We start from the raw sequence: 23,425 nt of genomic DNA on the forward strand, positions 1-23,425 counted from the left end.
AACACGCGGTGTAGAGAATTACGGGGCAAAGGGCCTAGAACTGTCGGCCCCTGAGTGGCCTCGTGCGCCGGAGGCTTTTACCCCCTTCTTTTCTTCTCTCAAATAGGGGAATGAAACCAATGCACGAGACAGAATACATAAATAAAGGTTTATGTTGCTTATGTTTTAGATTACAGGGGCATTAGGGCATGTGTCGCACTGCTTCGTACTTCCCAAAGATCCAGCCTCAATAGCCCTCTCTGTACAGGGTACAAAGTACTGTACTGCCATGCACGTCTAATATAAACTCTCCAGTCTCATTGGAAGAAATAGAAACAAGCAAATCACACAGTTACATGCGCATCCAGCCTCAAGCTTGGATAAGAAAGTCCATTGTCATCAAACAACTAAGCTGACCGCGATAGACCTTTAAATTTGCATCCATAGAGAATCACTGCTCCCCTATTTGGCGTGCTTCTCCTTCCACTGGCGAATAAGCTCAGTCGCATAATCACCCCCATTGGGAAGTCTTTGGATAGTGTGGGTGTGATATTTCTGCGGCTCTGTGTTGGTAAGATAAATGCCAGAATGATAATCGAACTCCACCAACACCACTGGACTTTGGATGCGGTAGTAGTATGGATCATCATCCCCGAACTTGCCGATCCAGGAGAAGTACGTCTCCGGAAGGTGCTTGCGAATCAATTCGAGCTTGTGAGCGAGTGGGGCTGCGGGCAACAGCTCCTGGAAGACCGCCACGATGGAAATGAGCAGTTCTTGAAGCTCGGGGGTTAACGAGGTTGCAACGACACCTTCGTAGGGGATCACTCGGTTGTCCTGGGATGTCCCTGCGAGATGACGCTGGTCTGCTAGATTCCAGCGGTCCTCGGGCATGGCGGGGTCATGCAACCCGACATAGATCTGTGCTTGACTTTGTTGTTCCGGGGAAAGGCTTTGCATGAGCTGAAGGCCGAGTTTGGCTTCGGGAATGAAAAGCTGGGTACCCTTGTTGGGTCCAGCATCAATGATCTGTAGCCTTGAGCGTTAGCGAGAGACAAACGGAATATTTGAAATGAGGTCAAAAGCAGAGAACACATCTAATGGAGAAAGTGATGTCAGGGATCTGCACTCACGTTAGGCTCAGCACCAATAAAAGCCGGTCCGATGACCATCTGATTCTCGACAAAGAAGATGTTCAAGACAAGGTGGTGACCGAAAAAGCTATATCCCCATGGCTCGGTCTCCGATGGCTGGCCGAAAATTTGGAAACTTTGGGATGGAATGCATGGTTAGCTTATGAGGGGATACAGAGTAGGGTGTATAAAAGGGAAAGTGTTGACGAACAAGTAACTCCTATCGTTTAGCATTGCACGCGAGTGGCAAAGTTCACCCAAGAACTTATTTGTCCTGACAGCCGCCTGGGCTTTGGCATATCCAGCCTCGCTGAGTGATTGCTTCAGCAGATTCCAGATTTGGTCAACCTGGTGGTCTTGGAGATGTTCCAAGCGCACACCGACCTCGTACGCGATGATCTCTGTGTTTGACCATTTTCTCCTACGGCCAATGTCAGCAAAACTGGGTTCCCCTGCTTGGAGAGAGAGGTGCCATGAAGTGCAAGCAGACTGACCAATTTCCACTATCCAGGCTATTGAGAGTCTTGAGTCTTTCCTCGGGTGTAAATGACTCCAGCACCTGGTTGGCTGCGGCGACCTGGGTGGTGTTAGATATTCGACTTGCGATGAGACATCAAGTAGCCATTGCTGTTGGGTGATTTGGCACTTACAATCTTCTGTGTTGGGGCCCCTTCGTCCTGGAGAGAATAGATATTCTCGACCTTGGTGCCATCGGTGGTGATGCCATAGTAGGGCTTGCTGATATTGGCTCTCCAACCATCAAAAAGCTCTTTGATGACGGGCTCTGCGAGCATCTTCTCAGACACCTCATATGGACTCATTGTATCTCGGTCTGCAATCCGAGGATCGCCTTTAAGGTACATCGCAAACCATGTATCAGCAAGTGATCCAAGATCGTTCTACCACAGACAGACTTACCAGCAAGAGGCAAGTAGCGACGGTAGCCATTGACAGTCTCGGGCCCAACAGAACCCATGGTTGTGGTTATACAAGGGATTTGAACTGGGGTTGTGAGATGATATTGATTGTGAAGCACTTAGTAGCACAGTCGCAGCTCTTATGTTTAATATAAACCGCCCTTCAACGATTGCTTCAATTCTCGTCGGAGTCAATAGCTCTGGCGGGGATACGCAGGTACATGGCCTGGTGGGATGTAATCACTGACCACTACGTTGTCCGGTCTCTCATCGTATCTTCCGACGTCTCAGAAATCAGTCACTCCCCGTTTCACAGTTGCTTGGCCAATGGCGTTGAAATCCCCAGATTCGGAGTTGAGTGCGTAAGTTTTCTTCGTCTCGCTCTGAGATCCGAATGTGGATGGCCTAGATACTGGCCAATCACCGCCCCTGATGCTTCCCCCAGCCTCATTTTCTATTGGCATCGTGAATAAGAAGAGGGGGTTGCAGTTCAATTTGCTGGATTTCAAGAGAAAGCACGCCTCGGCTGCCGGTGGCATTGAGGCCCAAAGCTTTCCGCGGGGTATTGGTCTGTGGCAGGGACATGTAATTGTATCGACGGAGTATATAGATGACAATTGGTAACTTTTACTCAAACCATCACTCTGAAAGAATCTGGTCATCACTGCTTGATTAACTGGTGGTTAATTGCAACATACGCTCTCATTTTGACAAACACAATTATTCCACCCGCCAAACGCCACCAAGATTCAAGATGCAATTTATTCGCCCATTCGATGAAGACCAGGCCGTCGACACTGGTTTCCCAAAATACCGCGCTCAGATTCTCTCTCATCTAGAGAGCGGAATTATCATTGCCAGCCATATTGGCGGAGGAGGCTGCGGGCCAGGCCTACACTACCACCACAGTGATCAGTTCTATTATCTTCTGCGTGGCATGATGCAACTCCGTCTGGGAAATGAGGTCTATACGGTCACCGCGGGTAGCCTCGTCTTCATCCCGGCCGGCCTTGCCCACTGCAATTGGAACGACGGCCCCGAAACCGAGACCCACCTCGAGATGATCATACCATCACCTTCGCCACTGGGGAAAATCGCGTACTTGGTCGACAGCCCCGAGGATGTACCACTGGAACTCCGATCCACTCGCAAGGGTTATGTCCGCCGCGCCGACCCTGCACATTGTACAGAGCCACTGCCCGGCTTCCTGACCCTGCCATTGGCGGACCCTTCCTCGGGATCGACGCGTAGCGTCATCTACTACGCCGAGGTCGCACCCGGCAAGGGGGGCCCTGGGACGCATGTGCATGAGTTCGACCAATACTATTTTGTGCTCGAAGGAGAGCTAACGATCGAAGTCGCCCTGGAGAAACACGTGGTTGGCCCGGAAACACTCGTGATTTTGCCAGCTGGTGTGCCTCACAGACAATTCAATGATGGCAACGTTGCTGAAAAGCATCTCTCCATCCTGTCACCCGTGCCTGCTGAGGGTCGTCCTTGGGATCGCGGCGTGACCTTGACCATCACCGGTGAGGGTCATTCTGGGGATCTGAATGCAGCTGGTAAATTGGAAAACGATAAGCCGGTGAGCACCGTGTGAGTGAGGGTATTAAGGAACTGCTCGGGGGCCGGTGGTATAGTATGGCATGATTCATAAACAGAAACTAGGTAGTCCATGTATAAGATGGTTTAGGTTGCTACCGTCAGAACCCCGGATCTCTAAATTCTGTACCTACATGAAAACATGCTTCTTTTTCTATGCGATGAAGCCCATCTGAGATTTTTCAGTTTCTGCCTTTCTCTACAAAAAATGTTACAAACAGGGAAGTGGTTTATGATCACAGTAAGTCCGCCCATTCAGCATTCCGTAGAACTCGGATGGTGGCACTTCAAGTTACATTTCTTCCTTTCCGTGAGACAAAACTAACAACCTTTTCCCTATGAAGCAGCTGAAACTCGATGGATATGACTTGAGATAGCCATATTCAAAGCTTGGTTTGGCTCTTCTCCAGTGAGCAAAGGCCAGTGATATGGTTCTTCAGTTCCTTCCTCAGAACCTTGTGAGTGATATTCCGAGGAATCTGAGTAACAGCCCACACTCCACCGCGCAACTTCTTGTAGCCCCCGACTTCAGTGTCAAAGTCCCGCTGAATACGTCGGAGTGACTCGGGCTCCTTGCCCTTGCATTCCGGCCGCAAGACCACATAGGCCGTCGGCAACTCGGTGAGTTCCTGGTCATCCCAAATCGAGCCAACGGCTCCATCGAGGACATGTGGGTGGCTAAGTAGGAAAACATCCAACTCGGCCGGATTCACCTGGAAGCCCTTGTACTTCATCTGCTCCTTTGTTCGGCCCACCACGGAAAGCACGCCGTCTTCGGAGATTTTGCAGACGTCACCGGTGTTGTACCATCCGGGCTCGGGGAAAGCCGCTGCATTTGTCTCGTCCATATTGCCGACTCCGATGTATTCAGAGGCCAGATTGGGACCGCTAACCCACAACTCGCCGTCGCTTCCTTTCGGGGCATCGTCGAATGTGCCAGGAACCTTCAATTTCGCCTTGACGCTTGGCATGAGATGGCCAACCACACCCCGGGGGAGGTTGCTATCATGGCGCTTATAGGCAATATACGGGGAAGCTTCCGTCATGCCGTAGATATTGATCTGCTGCCAATCCGCGAGAGCGAGCACTCCCTTGGAATACTCTTCCGTATCTCCCGAACCCAAGCTAAGCAGATGCTTCATTCGGGACAAGTCGTATTTCTCGCGGAGCTTGGGGTTTCGGAGCAAAGGAAGCAGGGCAGATGGTGCTCCTTGGAATGCGGTAGGCTGGATTGACTTGGTCAAGGCGCCATGGCCATCAATGTTGAACGATGGCATGGCGTGGTGCATCAGACCTGCCCAAGGACCGAGGAACATTGGCACTGTGGTCATGGCAATATGCACCCATGGGGTATAGCCAATCAGGCGATAGTCGCTGGGCCATAGATTCGGGTCATGGTGCCACAGTTGATGGCATTGAGCTACAAAATTGTAGTGAGAGAGTTGAATGCCCTAGAAATAGATGAGAAGCTGTTTTCAACGCAAAGGAAAGAGGGCGGTATTTACCTTGGAGCTGCCGGTTGTGCCGGAGGTCAGATGGATAGTGGCAATGCGATCCGAGGTATCGTCCCAGTGCGGAATTGGCAAGGGCTCATCCTCGAGGAAGTCCTTTGGAACATGTTGATAGCCCGGGATTCTTTTCCCGATCACAGTGATGATAACAGGGGTCTTCCAGTCAATATTCGCTTTTGCAAGCTGCTTCTTGCCCAGCTGAATCGCTTCCTCGATGACCTTGAGCGCGCCGGTGTATGCGACAACGTATTTGGGTCTCGACACTGCAAGGGCGTGGGCAATGTCTTTGGCCTTCAACGCGTGGTTGATGGGACAGGCTGTACCGCCGGACCACAAGACTGCATGGAAGAGTTCAACCAACTCGACCGAGCTGGGCAAGATCAGGGCCCAGCGGTCTCTGTCTTGCGCGTTCAGGTGCGTCTTGAAACCCTGAGCCAGTCTTCCGGCATGGTCGCGCAGCTCTCCAAGTGTTAGACTGCGGTTGGTCAAGCTGTCGGTTGTAATGACGTGGGATGGGGGAGTTGGCTCATCCCGGGGGGAACTATGTAGGAGTTCCGTGAGATTAACATCCCGCGGGACGCTGATCTCTCTGGTTTGGTAGATTGTCATGGTGGAAATGTTAGATACTGATCGAGAGGAGGAGGTCAAGCTCTTTCAGAAACAGGTCTAAAGAGCTCAGGATACTTCAACCAGTCGTCGGGATGTCTCGCCTTAATAAGATGGATGATTTGGATCAGCGTCTCCGCACTCCATGGTGCATGTAGTGCTATGCTCGGAACTCGGACACGAAGACTGGCTTTTACCGAGGGTCCACCCATGGAGTGCAGGGAGATCGCCTTCCTTTTTGCCCGAAAGCTGGAGGTGGATTCCACCTTCGAATCCGAATGGATGACCTCCACCACATCCTACCCCGTCCCCCGCAACACAGAGCACATGTCATCAAACCGAGAAAAAAAAAGGGGCAAAGCTTGTCCAATTCGGGTTGTCGGATATGAGTGCGGTGGCATCAAGATGCCACTTCAAACTCCGCCTCCTACTCGTAGGGGATGAGTTTCACGAGAAACTTCGAACCATCACTGGTCTCCGCCATGCATCGGAACTCCGCGAACTTAGTGGAAAGCGGGGAGTCTGGGGAGAGAAGAGAATGGAGCATCTAGGACCTCGGACACTACACTTGTAGTTTGTTTAAAAGCATTGCTGGAATCCGCGAAATCAACGCAATGCCTACCTGCGAGAAACATATCGATCACAATCCCACACGCGAACAACAAAATGACCAAGTCATCTGCAGCTCCTGCCAATGGGGCACTACCAAAGTCGTTCAACGCTGGGACGATCACCAGCGATGATTACCGCGCTGTCGGCGGCTTTGCGGCTGTCGATAGTCCAGTCAACCTTGACGTCTCGTCGATTGATGTCCCCCCTGAGAATCGTCGCAAGGTTATCATTGTTGGTTCCGGTGTATGTGGTATGCAGCAAGCCACCAGTCTATTGCGCGATGGCAAAATCAAGCACAAGGATATGCAGATCTTTGATGCCTTGAGCAGCTTTGGCGGTGTTTGGGAGAAAAATAAGTATCCAGGTTGTGCCTTGGATGTGCCAGGCATCGTATACACCACCAGCTACTACATCTCCAAAAGTAAGTCGACTTGTTAATCTAAAATTGCTTCGAAGTACTCCATACTGATCGAAGAATTAGCCTTTTCACACTTCTTCGCGCGACGGGAAGAGCTTGTGCGTTACTATACGGATTTTGCCAACCACTACGAGTTGGGACGCTGCACTCAGTTCGACGTGTTAGTCACATCTTGCATTTGGGACGAAGACCGCATGGTCTGGCATGTCGCCGTCCAAGGAAAGGGAGGCAAAGTCACTCAGTGGATGGCCGACGTTGTCATTCACTGTACTGGAGCCCTCGATCGACCCAAGTTTGGCAACACCCCAGGACGCGAACTATTCAAGGGTGATTCGTGGCACACGGCCTATTGGCCTCAAGACTACGATCTGACTGGCAAAAGCGTGGGAATCATTGGATGTGGTCCCAGTGTCGCCCAGATCGTTCCTGAGATCGTTGATAAGACTAAGGATCTCACGATTTATATGCGAACACCTCCTTTCTGTATCCCTCGCGGTGACTACAAACTTGGCATGTGAGTAAATCAAATCCTGGACAAATTGGATATGACTTGGATGCAAAACTGACAATTGATAAGGCTGTATCGGTTTGCCATGTCATGGGTTCCTTACTTCCCCAACCTGGTACGAGGATATGCCAATTGGGCAATTGAGCGAATCGGAATGCAGTTGGTGACTGAAGGTCATCCGCTCAACGACGAACAAAATGTGGCTGCCACAAAGCAGCTGGAAAACCAGGTGAAGGACCCTATCCTCAGGGAGAAATTACGGCCTACTGCGAAATGTAAGGGATTAAGCATCATCGAACAGTATGAACAGCCATGCTAACGATATGAACCATTAGACTTCTGCAAGCGTCCCCTCTGGTTGGATACTTTCTACCCAGCCGTGTCTAAGCCTAATTGCTATGTTGCCAAGGAAGATCTGGTCACCTACACTGAGACTGGTGTCATCTCTAAGGACAAGGAGACCGGTGAAAAGATTGAGCGCAACTTTGACGTGATTATTTACGGAACCGGTTTCAATACCGCTCAACACCTCGACAATATTGTCGTTCGCGGGGCCGGTGGTGTCGACTTGCAAGCTAAATGGAAAGCCCACCCGGAGGCCCTCTATGGCATGTCAACAAGCGAAATGCCTAACATGTTCATGGTCTTCGGTCCCAACACAGTCGGCTTGTGGTGCTCACAGCAAGATCTTTGGCAAGCCCAGGCCGAACTGAACTCCAAGTTCGTTACCGAAATTCTCAAGCGAGAGAAGAAGGGTGTCAAACTGGCCGTGTCTCCGAAAAGAGCCGTTGAGAAGACATACAACCTCGACCTCCAGGAGAAACAGGCGCCTTTTGCCTGGTCTAGCCCATCTTGTGTGACCTACTTCAGGAATGATGAGGGATGGAACACCTTCAATATGCATTGGTCATACCCCCAGTGGAGGAACCTGTTGAAGAATATCAAGTGGGATCAGTGGGAGACTTTCGAGAAGCCAGTAGCTGCTTGCCAAAAGAGCAAGACCCTTTAAGTGCACTGCTGGTGATTTGCCTTGCTAAATATTCATTTAGCACGATGTGTTTCTGATATTCTGACTATTGAGTTGTTTATTCACCATCCCTTTGTCTGTTGTGCTTTGTCAAATGTCCTTAGGACTGTGTTTTTATTAGTTAGCTCTGAGATTGTTCTTCTTCTGTTCTTTTATCTCATAGCTGTAACCCCAGAGAATCGATTTGTGCGAGACTTTCTTGACCCTTCTTCTTGTCTGTAATTTGCGACCTTTGTAGCCCCCCGCATATATTATGATTGTATCAAGTATCAGCACGTAAGGAGCTGGGAGCTCTATGAAAAATATAATGTATGCGCCCTGAAGGAAATGTGTTTTGGACTATAGAGACTATCGTTGCTTTTAAACTGCCGATACTCATAGATGGGGAAGGATGACTATGATACAGCCGACCGTTCTGGCTTGTGAGAGGAGAAGAAGAGCAAAAGCCAATCGTCTATCTGGTGCAAAAGAATTATGAATGTCCCCACGAGCTATCTAGGTACCTAACAAACAGCCCAGGCAGTAAAATGCAAAGTCTGAGTACTTGGGAGGTCAGAAACATCTCAATATTGACAGAGTTTATCTATTTCCTAGCTTCTCATCTCCTTGTCAGGCATAAACCTGTCAAGTCTGATACTGCAGCACTATATCTAAGATCTAGCTATACTGAACAAATTTGAACAAATCTGATATCCCCTCGGCTTCCACAAAACTTACGGATCACCGCTATTCATCAACAAATACATAACGATTCCTTAGTTTTCCAATTCTCCCAATGTCCACTACCACCTCGTCGCCATGTTTGAGGAAGTTTGGAGGGCTCATGGAAAAGCCTACACCACCCGGGGTGCCCGTCAGGATAATACTACCCTTCTGCAACGTGGTTCCCCTGCTGCAAAAAGACACTATCCGTCTCACATGGAAGCAAAGGTCGGAAGTATTGCCCTGTTGCCTGAGTTCTCCGTTGACGAATGTTCGTAGGCTCAGATCATTGGCCTCTCCAAGGACATGGCGCGCGACGAGAACAGGTCCTAGGGGAGCAAACTGGTCCAGAGATTTCGAAAACCCCCACTGTGGCATTGGCCCCGCAAGATCTGGCTGCGTCTGCCAGTCGCGAGCACTGACATCATTTCCGGCGGTGTATCCGGCCACATAATCGAGTGCGTCTTCCTCGGAGGCATTCTTGACATCATTTCCAATGAGAATAGCCAGCTCGCCTTCGTAATCAAGCATGCTCGCAGCCCATCTCGGTACTTGGATATCCTCTCCATGGTTTGCGACGGTATAGCTGGGTTTGATAAAAGTTGTCGGGTTGACGGGCAGAGAAAGACCACTCTCCAAGACTAAACGACGGTGAGTCATGGGCACTCGCGGAAAGGGCATTCACTTGCGGTACTGAGTGATGTTGCTTACTATGAGATTTATAGTTCAATCCAATGCATCGAATTATCGGTGTGTTCTTCACTTCCAGAGGGCCAAGAAGCGTTTTTACCTTTTCAATTCTGGTCGTCGGGGTCGCTGTGATGGGCTCATTGCCTTCGAACGCTCGGACTTCCAATTGACCTTCTTCCACTAACTGATCGAGCTTTTCCAGATCCGAGTCTTGTAGAATTGGTTCGCCATAGCGAATATGGTCGTCTGTCGCAGAAACATATCGGATCAGCCGATCCCACAGAACTTCTGAAGGAGCCATTTGTAGTAAGAGGATCTGGTGTGACACAAATGAGAAACAGAATAACCAAAATACAGGGGTTGTTAAATAATAGAGCTCAATTCTTATATATATACATATATATATTTCCCCTGCTTCCCCCGCCTCTGCAGACCCCGAGATCCGAGGTGCGCCAACAGTGGGTATTGTCCTTTTCATGCCCATGCAATTCTAACCACTAATTCATACTTCCTTAGTCCTCCTTCTTGCATCGACGCAGAGAATTGCAAGGTTCGTATATCGCTAAAGCATGGCATGATTATACCATAGTTCGCACGGACTCCTAGATTTACACAGCATATCTACTAGAAGAAGCCTACAAGAGGTGGTTGCTAGAACCAGTTAGGAACGGACTTCCCACAGCGGAGTCCGGTGTGGCCAATGCTGAAGTTTCTTGTAAAACGAATCGAATCAAATTGCGTATTCCTCCTGATCTCCACTGCCGATGACTCAGTCAACGCATCCAAAGTAATCCTCCAAGTGGCCATGGTTGGTTTCAAGTGGGAAGACGGCGTGATAACTTCAGAGTTTCATCTCATAGACCACCAGCATCGTAGAAAGTCCATTGGCCCTTGATAGAATTGTGTGGAATGAGTAGCCAACTCTTGGTCATTAGGATCCATATCAACTCATAGCGATAAACAAGCCGCTGTCAGAATGTACATTGAGTCAGAAGGATTTTCTGATCTTCGTAGTCATCTCAGAATACATTAAGGAGAACATTGAAGCATCTAGTCAAGCTTCTGCCTAGTAGGTTCCGAAAATATTGATTGCATAACATGAAAACCGGGGTTGTAGATTTTCACTGATATAAAATGATGGACTATTGAGATTCCACCTTATACCGGTCTTATAGATGCTAAAAGCCTCAATTTTGACCTTGCAATCACATCAGCTTACAAGGCGCTCTTCGATGCTTCCAGATGCTTGAGGGTATCTTCAAAGGCCTTCTGATATTGCAGCGCGCCCTCCGGGCTAACCGGATCTGGTCTTGATGCAAACCCATGACCAACACCGTCGTAGGTCTCCATACCGTACAATGCTCCAGCCTGAGTCAGCCAAGAGGTCAAGTCCTGCTTCTGCGTCGGAGGCACCATATCATCATTTGCCGCAAGTCCAACGTAAAGGGACGTGATGCCCTCCTTTACGTCGTCTGCTTCCAAGAAGCTCTGTGTAGTATATCAGTATACGGGAGAATATATGAAAGGGGCAACAGCGATTTAACATACCGGATGGAAGGATGCGACAACATCTACAAAAGATGTTCCAGCCAGGCGGATGGCGTACTTGCCACCAAAGCAGTATCCCACGGCAGCCACCTTTTCCTTTCCTCTCTCCAGCGAGGACACCACAGTGTGCACCAGCTTCTCCGTTCGATCCACGGAGTGCCGTTTGACCCAGGTCTCAAAGTCAATGCTGGCAACCAGATCTTTCTCGGCTTGAGTCCACGGCTCATCTTCGAGAGCTACGGCGAAATTCCGTTTCAGCAGTTGCTCCGGGATGGCATCTCCTGGTTTACCCGTTAGTCCTTCATGTTCTGCTAGGACGCTTCGAGGATCTTGTCCCTGGAACCAAAGTAAACGTACCCTCGTAGTAGTCCGGGATTATGACATGCCAGCCAACTTCAGCAAACCGATCTGCCAGTCTGAAATTGTGCTTCGCGTGTCCGAATCCATCGGGCAAGTAGATCATGGTGCCTTTTTTCAAAGCAGCATCGTGGGGAGCGGAGATATACACCCGCACATTGCCAATTGAGTCAAACGTGCCCCGAGTAACGTAATCAGCTGAGTCGTTAGTGAGAATCTAACTATTGGCAAATCTGGGAGTTTGGGGGGGGATCAGTACCTGGTGCACTCTTGCCAGTTGCGCAGCATCCATAGTTGTCTGACATTTTTTTTTTTTTGTTTCGGGGAAGCGAACTAGCTAGCTACCTAATGCACTTTGGACGATCACCAAACTGTGGTTTTACATTTTCCCCGCAAAAAAGAGAGACGCTATATAGTACCAAAAATAAAAATAATCCGGGGAAGCCATCGGACATGATCACTGCCGGCTCCGAGACGTACCGCTTTGAACTCCGCGTTCCGCCAAGCCCGGAACGCACACGAGATCTGCTCCGAGAACGGTGTGCAATAGGAGAGACAATCCCATTTGGATGACGTATATATACGAGATGGGGAATTGGGTAGCCTCTTATGATTCCCCAGTTTACGAAGTCCAAAGGGGTTCATTTTGCTCGATCAGCGTCTGAGTGCCTCTATCCTCCCATAGTGTTGATACCGCATTATACTCCGTTGAGACAGGCGCTCGGATGTCGCGCAAAAAACCCCAAGTATAGTATGAGCTTGACAGTTATGCATTCGGATGCCGGATGTCTGGATATCCATTGGTTTTGGGCGCGTTCACACATCAAAGTTGGGCAGTTGGAAAGGGCCCAGACCCCTTAATGTCTCGCGTGTTTTTCCTTTTGCCCTAGAGTTCTGAAATAGGCTGTGCCTCATTGGGTCACTCGAACAATTGCTAGGAGAAATGAGGTGTGGTGAGACCCAGGGAGAGCGTAAGGATTCCAATATATGCTAGGACTCACTTTTAAGGTGTACGAGAATCGACAAGTAAGACGGATTCGTCCAGTAGTCAGGTATGTAGGTTAGGCATTGGCCTCCACATGACCGCTAGACAGGGGGCCTCTATTTCCCCGCACTGCCCCGGATTTGCCTCGACTGCACCTCCCATTCGAAGACACCACACCCGAGTGCTTTTCTCTTCTTCGCATTCTCTTTCTCCATTTTAATATGAATGGGAGGTCGGTCCCAGGAAAGTCTCCCCGGAGAGGGTTGGGGAGGTAAAATTTCAAGATGCCACCGTTGCACATTACAGAGCTAACGAACCCATCGACAACCAGTTATCAGTGCACAGTCTGCTCTCGGGTGTTTAATCGAAAGTAAGCGAGGTTAATCCTGTAGAGGCGGGAACATATCTAACAACCAACCCAGAGATATTTTATCGCGACACGCCACCATTCACGACTCACATCGTCCTCCCCCCAAGCCTCGAAGAAAGGCTTGCATTCCATGCTCGCGGTTAGTTACTAAATCTCTGATCAAGAGATTCCCAAACTAATCTTTCTTGCCAAAGGTCAAAACAGAAATGCCAGGGAGAGCGACCGACTTGTTCACCCTGCAAAAGGCGGCGGAGGGCATGCGTTTATGAACCAAATTCAAGAGATGGGCATCAAGCCTCAGATCCTCTGCCAGAAAATAACGAAAGACTGAACCCAGATAATAGCAAGGTGCAAACACCTGAAACCATGGAAATTCCGACATTTGATGGCCAGTTCTCCCAGTCTGATAGTGTTAGCCAACATGGGCTTGGACTTGCCACTGAGCCCTCGGATGGGTTTGTCAATCATATACCAATGCATATTCCAGACGAACTCTCCCCTGAAATATACAATCTCGATCCAATGGCAATCTTGGATACGATCGGGACGGACTTCAGTTCCAACCTGGGATGGATTTTGCAGTCATGCTCTGATAATCTAAACCTTTCGACATCGGACTTCACCTTTGACATGGGCCTAGAGCACTCCGCCTCGCCCTCTTTTCAACTGCAGCATCCCATTCGATCTATGCCTCATGAATCACTTTTTGGCCATCAAACACAAGCCGACCCAGCAGCTATTGGATTGAGGACACCATGCACCGAGGAGGCCGGCCTTCCGTGGCATGTGGATCCCCATGCTGAATCTGAGCGTATGGTATTGCCCAGTCTTGAAATTGATATGGAGCAATGCACTCCTACAATCACATTCTGCTCCACAAAACCTATCAGCGATGCTGCCTACGCCACATTTCGGGAAATTATTGGCCTACCGTTTCGAAGTCCATGGCAGCCGATCGATGTGGGTGATTTTCCAAGCAAGAAAGTGCTTGATTACTGCATTGATTTATACTTCGTACATTTTCATGAGGTTAGGGTATTTCTCTCCTCAAGTTCGACTGTCTACTCACAGAATGGCAGAGGCTTCCCATAATTCACCAACCTACATTTGACCCCGACAGCAGCGCAGTCGTGACCCTTGCCATGATCTGCGCGGGAGCAAGATACACGAACTCCCGTAATTCACGAGCATTTTCCATGACACTTTCGGAGCTCAATCGCCGTGTTCTTATTTCCAATGTAAGAGGATTGATTCCCATCCAGTGCATATTTCCTCGTCTAATATTGTAATGGGCTAGGCTGAGTATGATCGCAAGGTTGTCTACACAGAGGAGTATTTAATTGCTCAAGTGCTCCAAGGATTTCTTGGATATGCTAGCGGAAGCCAACACTTGTTTGAGCTGAGCGAGGTCTATCGAAGTTCTTTGGTTCACAATGCTAGATACATGGGCTTGTTTCTGGAGCAATCGCCTACTGTACCGATGGCAACTACCCCCGAAAACGTCTGGAGGGAATGGATCCGCCGGGAGCGATCATGTCGGTTAGCCTGGGCTGTATATGTCGGTGTTTCTACAATATCCTTTGAAATGCTGTACCTTTGCCATCTGCTGACACCCTTTTCACCACCAGGAATACGATGCATCTGTGGCGTTCCTTCACAACAGTCGGTCTTATATAATTATTGAAGACATGAAGCTCTCACTTCCCTCCTCTCCCCAGCACTGGAATGCGGAATCATCCTATGCATGGAAGGCCTTGCATCCGTGGACGAACCTTTATCCGCCTACTGTCAAGTTGAGACCCCTTATCCGGTCCCTACTTGACGGCAGTCCAAATGCAGCAGCTAGCATCGAAAATGAGAGACATCGACATCTTACTATCATGACTCTCATCCGGATGCTATGGAGCATAAAGGAGATCAAACTATCAACCATCGCGGACCTCGTACCGCACACTCTCGATAATAGCCGGGAGCCGCTGGTGCACGCCCTGAACTCTCTTGTGCAGTCACCCGCCGCGTCATCGCTGGGAAGTCGCAGCGATGTGATAAACATCGCGGTCCACGCGCAAAATGCTCACACAGCGCATTTTATCGCGGCGGGAGATCTGTTGAACTGGCTGTGGCCGGTGCTGCGCGGCTTTATCGAGGAGAGGCATCGGATCGATTCACGAACGGCCAATGCGATCATGAGCAATCTGACCAAGGACAATCTGGTTTCAGCACGCGACGTAACCTATCGCAGCGCTCAGGTTCTGGCCTTGGCACGTCGCTACCCGACCGGGTGGGTGTACGAGCCCTTCAATGTGTTCCACGCGGGCGTGGTTCTATATTTAATGGCAGGCTTTCTTCCGCCACATGTTCCAGCGGACCCAACCGTTAAACTGCGTATCGACGACCTCCAATCAGCACCAAACAGTCCCAACAACGTGCAGATTCAAGCCTGGGTACGGGATGGGGGGAATGCGATCATCGGGCTTGATCGAATACCGGTGCTGTGTTGTAACGAGGGCCGTCAGGCTATTCTTGAACATACCGGAGAGCTTCTGCGCAACGGAGGGTGGGGCATTGGGCTTGAGTTTGCAAAATTACTGTTCAAACTCAGGGGGCCTATCTGACGGGCTGGTCGGAGAATTGATGCACCGGGGAATAAAATTGCATTCAATTGTACTTGTATCTCTCTCTATGTATACTCGTCGGGTTTAAGGATAATCCTGTCTCGAGATTCGAACCATTCACTAATTAGAACTTGGGCTGTGGCAAGACGAGCCTTGAAATCGCTTGCATTATCAACACGATTCCTCAGTCTCCCCTTCCCAAGGTTTATGCCATACTCAAAGCTAGTTGATCTTCTCCATCGATTGGAGATTGAGTCACGTAATGGCGAAAGCAAGAGCCATACGGAGTACGGAGTATAGGCTCATCCCTTAATTCGGGCCTCTCTTTTCTACCGTTTAGCAATGCGAGGAACATGACCCTTCTATGGCAATATAATACGGAGTAGGGCCCCCGTTTCTCCATATTCTGTCGGAGATATGTGCGGGAAATACGGGGAAGCAGGCATCGTCCACGGTGACTGGCTGGGGTCGTCGGACATCGCGGTGGTACGGCGAGTCTCGACCAACACAGCGGGTCAGAATCAACCTCTCAAACCCCCAATGCTCTTTCAATGTGGAGGCGCAGGACCCATTATATTACTAGATCCGTGCTAATTTGCTCCTCATTCGTAACAGAGTTCGTCTCATGATCTCCAGTGGCAATGCGGAATGCGGAGTAAATGGTCTTGTAGAAAAAAAGACCACTGCCCCATTCATGCATCGTTCATCTGCTAGCTCCTATGATAGGCTTTCACCCTGATACACAGCCGTCTTCAATCTCTTGTTCAACTGAATTTGATCCTCTCTGGTGCGTTGAACGCGTGCTTTGCCATCATAGCCACTTATTAGAATGAATCCCACTAACGGCGACTCAGTAGTGAATGAGAATAAGCGGATTCTCATGGCGTCTAAAACCGGTCCAAAGACCCTATTCAGAAGAGCGCCCAAGGCCTGCGCGCGGTGCAGACAGAGGAAAGTGAGGTGCGACGGTGTCCTCCGTGGCGGGACCTGTACCAACTGTCGCCTGGACGATGAAACGTGTGTACTGGGAGGAAGGAGAACCCGGAGGTGAGTTGTATCCAGGCTTCTTGGGACAGTTGATAAGGGTCTGACAATTCATATACAGAGCCAAGAAGCCTGAGCCCGCGTTCCATCCCCCTCATATCATAAGCAATGATTGTCAACATACCCCGATTGCAGAAAATAGTCCGGCATCCAGCGTGGACGACAATACTGCTTCAGATCTGTCAAGCAACGAGGCCCGTCCGCCACAAACATCCACCGCAACAGCCTTCGAGCCCCGACAGGCTTCATTTGCTGATACTCGTAGCTTGACGGGGAATCGAGTGCCGACAAACTGGGGCTTGCCGGCCTATATCAAACCCCCCTCTCCCGCTCTCTGGCTAGAGACGATGTCTTATTCCTGAGCCGGAAGGGGGCACTCACCATCCCCGATACTCCAGTGCGGAACAGCCTGATCCGCAGCTTTGTCGATTATGTGTACGGATCGATGCCGATTATTGACCTGCATGAATTTTTGGAGATCGTCGAACAGGGGGATGGACAAAACGGGCAGATTAGTCTGATCTTGCTTCAGGCAATCCTGTTTGCAGGGTCCGCGTTTGCCAACAAGGAACATCTCGTCGTTGCGGGATACCAAAACCGAAGGGCTGCGCGTCACGCACTCTTCCAGAAAGTTCGGGTATGTATAACGAAAGATCTGATTGTTGTTGTGAGCAAAAAGGACTAAAGTCGCAGTAGCTCTTATATGATTTCGACAGCGAACCGTGCATGACACCCTTGATCCAGGCTACCCTCTTAATGACCTATTGGTATGACGGATCACATGATCTTCGAGACATTTGGTATTGGATGGGCATCGCCAAGGTTCTGGCTGATCAGAGTGGTCTCGAAGATGGATTGGAGAGAGAAAATGCCACAGAGGCTGAAAACCGTTTGAACCGACGACTGTGGTGGTGTATTTTTGTGAGGGATCAACATATTGCGCTTGGAATGCGTCGACCGGCCCGGATGAAGATAGAAGAAAGTAATATTGCCATGCTCACACTCGAAGATTTTGACTGCAAATCTAGCTCCTCTGCCTTGGGGATCTTGCCCCCAGATTGCACCTTGCCACGAGACCAGGGCGAGCAGAGGAAGCTAGCCGACATATGCATCAAACAGTGCGAGCTGTGCATCTGCATCAACAGGATCTTGTCCCTGATGTACAAGGTCTCCTATGTCCTTGGTCCCCGGGGCTCATATTCAGTCCTCGTGCCAAAGAATGAGAACGGCCTTGCGATTTGGGAGGGCGCTCACGAATACGAAGTAAACCGGTGGATGTGCAACTTGCCAAAGGCCTGCCGATATGATTCCATGTCTGCCCTGAAAGGATGCGACTCTGAGGTCCTCGTGGTCCACAAAGCAAATCTGAAAATGCTGTATTTGACAGCTATCGCCGTGCTGCATCATCCTCACATCCTGCCGTTTTCCCCATGGTCGACGTCAACATCTCCATTCTTCACCATGGTCCAGAATCTTCAAAGAGCTCCTCGAGACAGGATATGCCGAACTGCAAGTGAAGTGAGCGGGATCGTGCGCGACTTAATGGAGCTTGACCTCATTCATTGCCTGTCAACAACCAGCGTTACTGTCATGTTGCCGACGATGATGGTTCATCTGATCAATATCAAGTTCGGATCCGATGAAGTCATGAGACGGAGCTCGCACGAATTCTCAGATGGCGCGCTACTCTTACGAGCTTTGACAGATGTCTACCCGAGTGCCGAGGCAGCGCTTAAATTTATCGGTAAAACAGCTCAATCGGCTGATATTCATCTGAATGCTTTGACCCGATCACTCATACCCACGTGGAGGGATCCAGAGTCCGAAGCGAACCGAGACACTGCAAATGGTCTGAGCGGGCCCCAAGATGAAAGAGAATCAGGTGCAGCTGATATGCTTGAAGCAAAGCCGAATGGAGAATATCAGTCTTCTGCAAGTCCGGAGTCTCAAGATGATGGTACCACGGCCACACCTGAAGCCAACGTCGGAAATCTCTCTCTCGGGCTATCACAGAACTATCCCAATCACAACGATCTTCACGGGGTGGGTGGCAAACGCTTCGCTGCACATGCTCCTGTTAAAAGCAACCAGCAGATGATGCAATATGGGAGTGTAATATATGCAGGAGGCCCTCACTATTCAACATCTGACGGCCAGGGCAGTGAGAATGGTGAGTATGATCAGATGAACAACGATATGATGATTGGGATAGAGCCATGTCGTGAGGGTTATTTGGGTATGGAGTCCAACTACATGACACCAATGCTCTCTGATCAATTTCTATCGGAGCTTTCATGGGTGGAGAATCAGTTGTATGGGGAAATTTCGTCTGTATGATACACAGGGGCTCTGGGATTTTTAAATGAACATTAATATAGTATTGCTGGGAACGGAGGTTAAGTGTTTTTGGGCATAGTGATACCTAAGGCCAGGGCAGCTGGGGAGTATAGTGTGTTAAAAGTGCTTGAAAGGTCCTCGATTGTTACATTATGTATGTAGGCTTGTTGGTCAATTGGAATTCTCGACATAAAGACGCTATATATGACTTTAAACGTGTCTGCATCTTTCTGTTAGGTATGTAGCCTAGTGAACGTGTCCGTAGTTGCGTCAAGTCAATCTTGATATAAAACACTACTGCTAACACCTCAAAGCGCACAGCTATTTCAATATTCCATCATTTGAGCAAAAGAGTTACTTAGGTATCTAACAAAATCAGTTTCTAGGAGGCAAGGCACATCATATTCTTACAACTTGCCTTTATCAGGATTCGCAATGCGAATGACCAGCTTTCCAAACTGTGCCCCTGATTCAAGCATACCGAATAATTCCTCAATGCCCTCCATGTTGTCTATTCCATCTACAACTCGGTGGACGATGGGCGTCACTCCCTTGCGTCGGACGAACTCGACCATTTCCCCAAATTCCCTCCTCGAGCCCATCGTCGACCCACGTACGTCAATGTTCTTCAAAACCGCCTTCATGGTAAAGGGCATCTTGGGAGACAGAGTCATACCATAAATCGAGATCACACCGCCACTCTGAACATTCATTTCGTCAGTTTCGATCTTTCACCGTGTCCATGCGTACATACCGAGAGCAATCTGACTCCTCTATCCACGATGTCCCCACCTGCCCCATCAACGATCACATCAAAATGCTTATGCTGTGGAGGAAGCAATTCCAGCAGTTGTGCATCCCACTTATCCTCGCGGTAATTCACTCCTCCCTTAGCCCCAAGCCTCACCGCTTCCTTCAACTTCTCTTCTTTCGATGTCGTCACCCAGACATCTGCCCCCTGTGCCACTGCAAACGCCAGCAGCATCAGAGCCACACCACCTCCAATTCCTGTAATCAACACCTGCTTCCCGGCGCAGTTCCCCGTCACGCCACCTTTGGTACATAACGCACGCCACGCAGTAAGCCCAGCAATAGGGAGCGCAGCAGCCTGAACATCAGTCAAATGACCCGGAGTCTCTTCGAGATCCTTCCAGTCAACAACCATGTATTCTGCCAGAGTGCCTTGGGGGTTATACACCGTTCCGCCGAGAATATTAAGGTATCCTCCATCTTCTGGACCCTTCGGGGAAGATAACCACCCCGAACCGGGGTAGATCATAACCCGTTTGTGTTTCCAGTGGGCTGGAACCTGAGACCCAATGTCGACGACAACGCCTGAGCCGTCGCCTAGAATGGGGACACCCAGGGCGGTGCCCGGGTACAGGTTCTGGCGGAGGAAGTGGTCCCTGTGGTTTAGGGCAGCGGCAGAAATCTTGACAAGGGTTTGGTTCACGTCGAGAGGAGGAATTGGCGTGGTACGTTGGACGAGGGAGTAGTAGACTGGGCCATTGTCGCCCGGCGGACGGGCCATTGTAATGTATTTGGAGTGCATTATGGTCAATTGCACGATTCTTGTGAATTGATAGAGGAACGGCAATGAAATAGAGAAATATGCACTCCGGTCTCTTCAAACTGTGACTTTAAATATATATCCTGCCACGGTTAGGAGCTACCTAGGTTGTTAGATAACCCGAGGATGCTTACCGCCACCCGGCCCGTCCACATGGAGATGCCACACTTATATCCGAATTCCGGGGAAGTTGATTTACATCCGTCGCTATTCTAATCGATGTAACAGGTAATTACAAAAGCAGTCTTATTGGCCACGATCTGTAGGAAATTTGAGTTTAGCATTTGAGTCCTTGAAATCTGCGGTTTATACCTATGTTGACACTTGAACGGGGCGGGGATGTCTCAGCTTCAGATCGGAGTTCAAAGCGGATCTCCAACGTACCTAGGTTCCTAGCTAATGGGGCTCATATAATAATGCAATCCCGTAGGATATGATGTTCTTTTGTTCTCATGAGTCGACCTGTTTGAATCAAATTATACGCTTATCCATTTGAACAAGATCCTGCTTGTTTCCAATCATGTCTGATCAGCCCGTATTCAATCCCCAAACGAACCGATGGGATAATGTCGATGTCTCCAAAGCGACTGGCCATAAGTGGCCGGTAAAGAAAGTCAGCTACAACCGGAGAGACGTGCTCCTCTTTGTGAGTCCCAATCCACCAAATTCAAGATATACGGCCTACGCTAAACATGGATGGATTCTAGGCGAATGCTATTGGAGTGCAGGCAGATGAAAGGCACTTTCTATCTGAGCAGGATCCTCAATTTGCCTCGTTTCCTACCTTCGTCTCCACTCTTCTCTTCAAACGGACGCATCACGATGTGTTCGATTTTGTCGAGGAGATGGGCTCGGATCCCATTCCCGGCCTTCCAATCTTCAACCCCCAGAAGACGATGCACGGCGAGGAAAGGATCGAGATGCTCAGTCCAATTCCCACCAGTAGCGTGGGGTTGGACCTTGAGATCCACCGTCACGTTGTAGGCGTCCATGATAAGGGTGAGTGACATTAACCTGAGATGTCGATGTCCATATAATAACAGCAGCGTGATCGGCAGGGGGCAATCTCATCCTCGAGTCGCAACAAACCCTTCTTGATGCGAAGACGGGCCGGGTGTATTGCCACATTACAAGCGATCTTTTTGCAGTGCAGCAAGGCGGTTATGGCCAGTCTACTGCTCCGCCTCCGATTCCAGTGCCCGACCTGCCTGCTCGCACCCCTGATGCAATCCACTGGGTCCAGACAACTCCTACATTGGCTCTTCTGTACCGTCTCTGCGGCGATTACCATCCCATTCATGCAGATGATGAGTTCGCGAAAAGATCAGGATACAAGGGCCATATCCTGTCGGGACTTGGAACGTGGAATATTGCTGCCCACGGGTTGCTCAGAGAGCTCGGAGGCTCCAACCCGCAGAACTTTGTTCGACTTCAAGCTCGGTTCAAAGAAGTGGTGTATCCCGGAGATCTTCTAGAGATGCGAATGTGGAAGACTGGGGCGAAGACGGACGGTGTTAGTGAGATTGTCTTTGAGATGCTGGCGACGTCGCCGGGCGAGAAGCCACGCGTCGTACTGAATCGTGGACTTGCTGGGATTAAGATCGAGACTACACAGAGCCGTCTGTAATTGCGAAAAGGTCTAGGGGCATGTTGGGTGTGTAACAGGCCAGGTACCAGCGCACGTTCCACATTTAACTCAATCAGCATTCTTGTAATGACACTGCAGGGCTATATAGTGTTAGCATGGGCATTATTGCCCACGGTATCAAACTCGTTGATCTCCACCTAAATTCCTTTGCGGATATGATTTCCGCCCTTACCAATCACAACCAAAATGACCAGTCACCTTTTATCATCACAGTCCCGCGCGACAGAATTTGGTGAGATACTATTGGTAGGTATCATTTTCTCGAACCATGCCCCTATATCTCGTTAGAACCAACCCAGAAAGCTATAGAACATGCTTTTCGTGCTCTGGTCTTATGTTGAGGAAAATGTAGATGGTGCGAATGAGCTCCGCACAGGTAATAGACGGTATATAGGGTGTGGCGGATGTGGTAAGGAAGGGACTCGAGATTGAGATCCGGTGTAAGCTAATAGAAAGGTCGAGCTAAACCACCTGCAGGACTTGAAGGTGGGGATTAAGAAGGTGCAGTTGGGAAAAGGCACCCTCGGAGAATAAGGGCAATAGAACGAAATTTGTAGAAAACCAAGACCTTAAATGGAGGTAAACAATACGAAGTTGGAGTTGAAGGGATACATGGGCTATCAATGTCATGAGCAACTAATCTCACCTCGAAGAGCTTGACTCTTGAGATGGGCCAAGCAGCCTTTGCTGGGGATGAGCATCGAGTTCTAGACACAAAATGTATATTACTGTACATATACATAGGCAGGTACGGGATCCAGTCAATGTAATTTATCCGAAATCGCCATATGGCAACTCCTATCCTCCGTATGTACTCCGTACCCCGTACCTACATAATGTATGTATGTAGTCAGGTACCTACATACCTGCATATAGGGGGTCGAATAATGTAGTGCTCATAAAAATCACCGGTAACTCCTTACAGGTCCATGTACAGACACCAGTGTCCTCGTGCTGCACCCTTCAAATCGACCTTCTCCCCTGGCTCGTGGCGCTTGTATTGAATACAAATTATACTGTATGGCCCATGTTCTTGACCAAGCTTTAGATGAATTTGAGACTATGCAGAGCCAAGTAATATATTAAATCGCCCCATCAGATCGGAGATTATGGAGTACATATTGTCTTCTCAGACATCAGATATCCCTGTAGATGCATTGGATACAAGGGCGGCCATACCGGGATACCTGGAACAAAGCTGTAAGGAAGTGGCTAAGGTACGGGTATCGCTCGTAAGGGAATCTCC

General features: G+C 49.4%; 10 protein-coding genes across 10 annotated transcripts; 5 read left to right on the forward strand and 5 right to left on the reverse strand.

The window, feature by feature from the left end:
• Positions 1-441: 441 nt before the first annotated feature.
• N7457_008343 (DUF3500 domain-containing protein) lies at positions 442-2,088 on the reverse strand (the record flags this gene model as incomplete). The annotated part of the gene is made up of 6 exons (XM_057179386.1): positions 442-1,008; positions 1,113-1,248; positions 1,324-1,533; positions 1,607-1,689; positions 1,763-1,962; positions 2,031-2,088. The coding sequence occupies 6 exons, from the start codon at positions 2,086-2,088 to the stop codon at positions 442-444; spliced, it is 1,254 nt and encodes a 417-aa protein (XP_057027772.1).
• Positions 2,089-2,783: 695 nt separating this feature from the next.
• On the forward strand, positions 2,784-3,629 carry N7457_008344 (uncharacterized protein; the record flags this gene model as incomplete). The annotated part of the gene is made up of 1 exon (XM_057179387.1): positions 2,784-3,629. The coding sequence occupies one exon, from the start codon at positions 2,784-2,786 to the stop codon at positions 3,627-3,629; it is 846 nt and encodes a 281-aa protein (XP_057027773.1).
• Positions 3,630-4,014: 385 nt separating this feature from the next.
• Positions 4,015-5,751, reverse strand: N7457_008345 (AMP-binding enzyme; the record flags this gene model as incomplete). Its single annotated transcript, XM_057179388.1, has 2 exons — positions 4,015-5,082; positions 5,137-5,751. 2 exons carry the CDS (start codon positions 5,749-5,751, stop codon positions 4,015-4,017), a joined length of 1,683 nt encoding a protein of 560 aa, XP_057027774.1.
• Positions 5,752-6,414: 663 nt separating this feature from the next.
• N7457_008346 (flavin-containing monooxygenase) lies at positions 6,415-8,295 on the forward strand (the record flags this gene model as incomplete). The annotated part of the gene is made up of 4 exons (XM_057179389.1): positions 6,415-6,781; positions 6,842-7,292; positions 7,356-7,561; positions 7,622-8,295. The coding sequence occupies 4 exons, from the start codon at positions 6,415-6,417 to the stop codon at positions 8,293-8,295; spliced, it is 1,698 nt and encodes a 565-aa protein (XP_057027775.1).
• Positions 8,296-9,039: 744 nt separating this feature from the next.
• N7457_008347 (fumarylacetoacetate hydrolase family protein) lies at positions 9,040-10,006 on the reverse strand (the record flags this gene model as incomplete). The annotated part of the gene is made up of 2 exons (XM_057179390.1): positions 9,040-9,656; positions 9,727-10,006. 2 exons carry the CDS (start codon positions 10,004-10,006, stop codon positions 9,040-9,042), a joined length of 897 nt encoding a protein of 298 aa, XP_057027776.1.
• A 914-nt stretch (positions 10,007-10,920) lies between these two features.
• On the reverse strand, positions 10,921-12,175 carry N7457_008348 (dienelactone hydrolase family protein; the record flags this gene model as incomplete). The annotated part of the gene is made up of 4 exons (XM_057179391.1): positions 10,921-11,193; positions 11,254-11,534; positions 11,611-11,808; positions 12,091-12,175. The coding sequence occupies 4 exons, from the start codon at positions 12,173-12,175 to the stop codon at positions 10,921-10,923; spliced, it is 837 nt and encodes a 278-aa protein (XP_057027777.1).
• A 1,156-nt stretch (positions 12,176-13,331) lies between these two features.
• Positions 13,332-15,580, forward strand: N7457_008349 (uncharacterized protein; the record flags this gene model as incomplete). Its single annotated transcript, XM_057179392.1, has 4 exons — positions 13,332-13,925; positions 14,000-14,203; positions 14,263-14,517; positions 14,594-15,580. The coding sequence occupies 4 exons, from the start codon at positions 13,332-13,334 to the stop codon at positions 15,578-15,580; spliced, it is 2,040 nt and encodes a 679-aa protein (XP_057027778.1).
• Positions 15,581-16,732: 1,152 nt separating this feature from the next.
• Positions 16,733-18,961, forward strand: N7457_008350 (fungal specific transcription factor domain-containing protein; the record flags this gene model as incomplete). Its single annotated transcript, XM_057179393.1, has 3 exons — positions 16,733-16,765; positions 16,890-17,261; positions 17,321-18,961. 3 exons carry the CDS (start codon positions 16,733-16,735, stop codon positions 18,959-18,961), a joined length of 2,046 nt encoding a protein of 681 aa, XP_057027779.1.
• A 407-nt stretch (positions 18,962-19,368) lies between these two features.
• On the reverse strand, positions 19,369-20,492 carry N7457_008351 (alcohol dehydrogenase; the record flags this gene model as incomplete). Its single annotated transcript, XM_057179394.1, has 2 exons — positions 19,369-19,662; positions 19,716-20,492. The coding sequence occupies 2 exons, from the start codon at positions 20,490-20,492 to the stop codon at positions 19,369-19,371; spliced, it is 1,071 nt and encodes a 356-aa protein (XP_057027780.1).
• A 559-nt stretch (positions 20,493-21,051) lies between these two features.
• On the forward strand, positions 21,052-22,158 carry N7457_008352 (uncharacterized protein; the record flags this gene model as incomplete). The annotated part of the gene is made up of 3 exons (XM_057179395.1): positions 21,052-21,177; positions 21,239-21,530; positions 21,590-22,158. 3 exons carry the CDS (start codon positions 21,052-21,054, stop codon positions 22,156-22,158), a joined length of 987 nt encoding a protein of 328 aa, XP_057027781.1.
• Positions 22,159-23,425: the final 1,267 nt, after the last annotated feature.

Source organism: Penicillium paradoxum, assembly GCF_028828445.1.
Source record: "Penicillium paradoxum strain IBT 22861 chromosome Unknown utg000007l_segment0_segment0, whole genome shotgun sequence".
NCBI lineage: Eukaryota > Fungi > Ascomycota > Eurotiomycetes > Eurotiales > Aspergillaceae > Penicillium > Penicillium paradoxum.